At 44.2% G+C, this 2,500-nt stretch overlaps 1 protein-coding gene across 4 annotated transcripts in view; it reads left to right on the forward strand.

The window, feature by feature from the left end:
- Window positions 1-2,500, forward strand: part of rnf220a (ring finger protein 220a) — a 155,456-nt gene that overhangs the window by 52,689 nt on the left and 100,267 nt on the right. For 2 of the 4 annotated variants that reach the window (XM_034555329.1, XM_034555330.1), the window contains one exon: window positions 1,006-1,167. The exons of the other annotated variants lie outside the window; for them this stretch is intronic. In XM_034555329.1, coding sequence (XP_034411220.1) covers window positions 1,006-1,167 — 162 coding nt within the window. The remainder of the gene's footprint in view (window positions 1-1,005; window positions 1,168-2,500) is intronic. 4 annotated transcript variants of the gene reach the window in all.

Genomic DNA, 2,500 nt, shown 5'->3' on the forward strand with positions numbered 1-2,500 from the left:
TCATTGGTCGACCCCTTACTTCCTACTTCCTGGATGACCCGGCACCATCTGGGGAAGGGATTGGTCGAAAGGAAGAAGCCTCTCGAGTCAGGTCGAGCGGGGTGGCCGCGCCCCCCTCCGAGGCCTGTCACTCCAATGAGTCGTAGAGCCGCTGCTAATGATCAAACCAGCCGAGTCACGAACACTTTCACCTGCCTGCGTTTCAAAGGTTTCCATCTATCCGTGAGGTCATAAGGGGATGAAATAGAAAACATGAATGATAACTACGTTTAAATATAAAGTCACTAAAATGGAGAAGGTTAGGAGAAGGTTAGGAGAAGAGGGGAAATACGGTTGGGGGAGGAAGAGAAGGAAGGGCGTAAGAGAAGTAAGCCAGGGGGGAAAGGAAAGGAAAGGAAAGAAGGACAGAGAGCAGAGAGATGAAGGATCAGAGAGGAAGGAAGGAAAGAGAGGGGAGCAGTTGAGAAAACGAGAGATGAAATGAAAAGAGGATAGAAGATAGGAGAGGAAATGAGAAGAGGAGAAGCAGTGAGGAGGTTATAGAGGGGCTAGATGAGGTGAGGAAATAGAGGAAAGGAAAAGGGGTACAGAAGGTAGGAGAGGAAAGGAAGAAGGGAAAGAGAGGGAAGGAAAGGAGGGGAGAAAATACGGTAGAAAAAGGAAAAGGGGGACCGAAGACGGGAAACGAGGAGACAGAGAGGGAAGAGATTAATGAAGAAAGGAGAGGAGCGAAGGGAAAGAGAGAGAGGGGACCACAGGAGAAGAAAGGACACGAGAGAAGAGGACACGTTTCTTTCGTTCTCCCCTTCTGTCCTTCCTTCCTTCCTTCCCCCCCTTCCACCCTTGCGTTCGCCTCTTCACCCCATCATGCACACGTCCTACATTTCTACATAGCCTCCTCACCTCCCCTCCTTCCCTTTTGTCCTCACCTCTTTTCACCCTTCTCCCTCCCCTCTCCGTCTCTTTACACCCCCTCTACCTCCTTCCTCCCCCCCCCCACCCCAGTCTCTCCTGTTTATGAAGGTACATTTATAGGTCTACCAGGAGCTGTTAGCTGGAGGTGGCCTCCGCCGCTCAAACCACAACAAGGCTTCGCCCTCCACATGGAACAGAAACGGCATAGTGGGCACACTGGGTTATTTCCATCAGCGCGCATTACACACGACGGTACACTCACACCTCCCATTATCTACTAATGAGCATCCCTGTTTCCTCCCTGCTGCTTCCCCCTTTGGATCCCGCCGCGCTCCATCACACTCCTGATGAGTGGTCGGCTGTTTTTTTTCTTCTTCTTTCTTTATGTTGCTCCATCTAGCATTAGTTTTTTTTTATTGGTCTACAAGGAGCAGTTAGCCAGTGGTGGGCTCCACTTTTCTTTTCTTTTGTGGGTTAACCAGCACATGTGCGTGTGCTGTTTTTCACACACTGCTGTTTCTGAGTATCATTTACGTGGCGTGTCCTCCCCTGCCGAGCGCTCTTTCTGCGTTGCGTGGGCGATGGAGAGCGTAAAGACAAGAGGATGAACGTGAGATGATGACGGGCCCTTTATTTTGAAAACAAAATCAGTCCCCGTATAGCTGCTGCCTTTTTTTTGGGGGGCCTTTTTCTTGATTTTAATGACGGGAACACCCGCGCACAGAAACCCCTCCACTAGACTCACATCGTGGGCGGGGGTGTTGTGTTCCTGTCATAACAAAAAAAGGGCTGTTCGCTCTTTGGTGGTCTGATCCCTCTTCCCCCATTAGACAGTCAATTAGCCCCAGAACGGAGCGAGCTGACTGGTCACAGAGAGAAAAGCTTGTCTTTCACATATTGGAACACAATCGCAGAGACTCTGTCTATGAATATATATATATATATATATATATGTATATATATATATATATATAATCCCATTCTTGTTTCTTTAACACTTTATATATATATATATATATATATATATATTATATATAATATATATATAAGTGTGTGTGTATGTGTATATATATATATATATATATATATATATATATATAAAGTGTTAAAGACAAGAATGGGATTATATATATATATATATATACATATATTTATACAGTATATAAAAATCAGACTTAGTGAAGAAAAATCTTGTTTATTCATACATTATTTGAATGACAGTGTTATAGAAACAAGAATGCGATTAAATCCTAGATTCTATATGAATAACAAATAAATTGTAATTTAAATACATATACAAAAAATTATGTTAGACACGAAAGAAATACAAAAATACATGCGCGTGATATTTAGTGTTTATTTCGTTTGTTGCCCACCCCCCCCCCCCCCCCCCCCCCCCCCAAGTGAATTAGTAACTCGTATAACATGTTTGGCAAAGACGATGAAAGTCAAGTGCAGAATGAATAACTGTTCGTAAACCCATCTTGTGTGTTCTGCACCTTCTGACTTCATGGTATCGATGTTGCGTTTATGTTTTCAGATTTCAGCAGTTTTTCAGGTGTGGGGGGGCGGAGTTGTATTATAA

The sequence above is a fragment of the Cyclopterus lumpus genome, chromosome 17 (assembly GCF_009769545.1).
Source record: "Cyclopterus lumpus isolate fCycLum1 chromosome 17, fCycLum1.pri, whole genome shotgun sequence".
Classification (NCBI taxonomy): domain Eukaryota; kingdom Metazoa; phylum Chordata; class Actinopteri; order Perciformes; family Cyclopteridae; genus Cyclopterus; species Cyclopterus lumpus.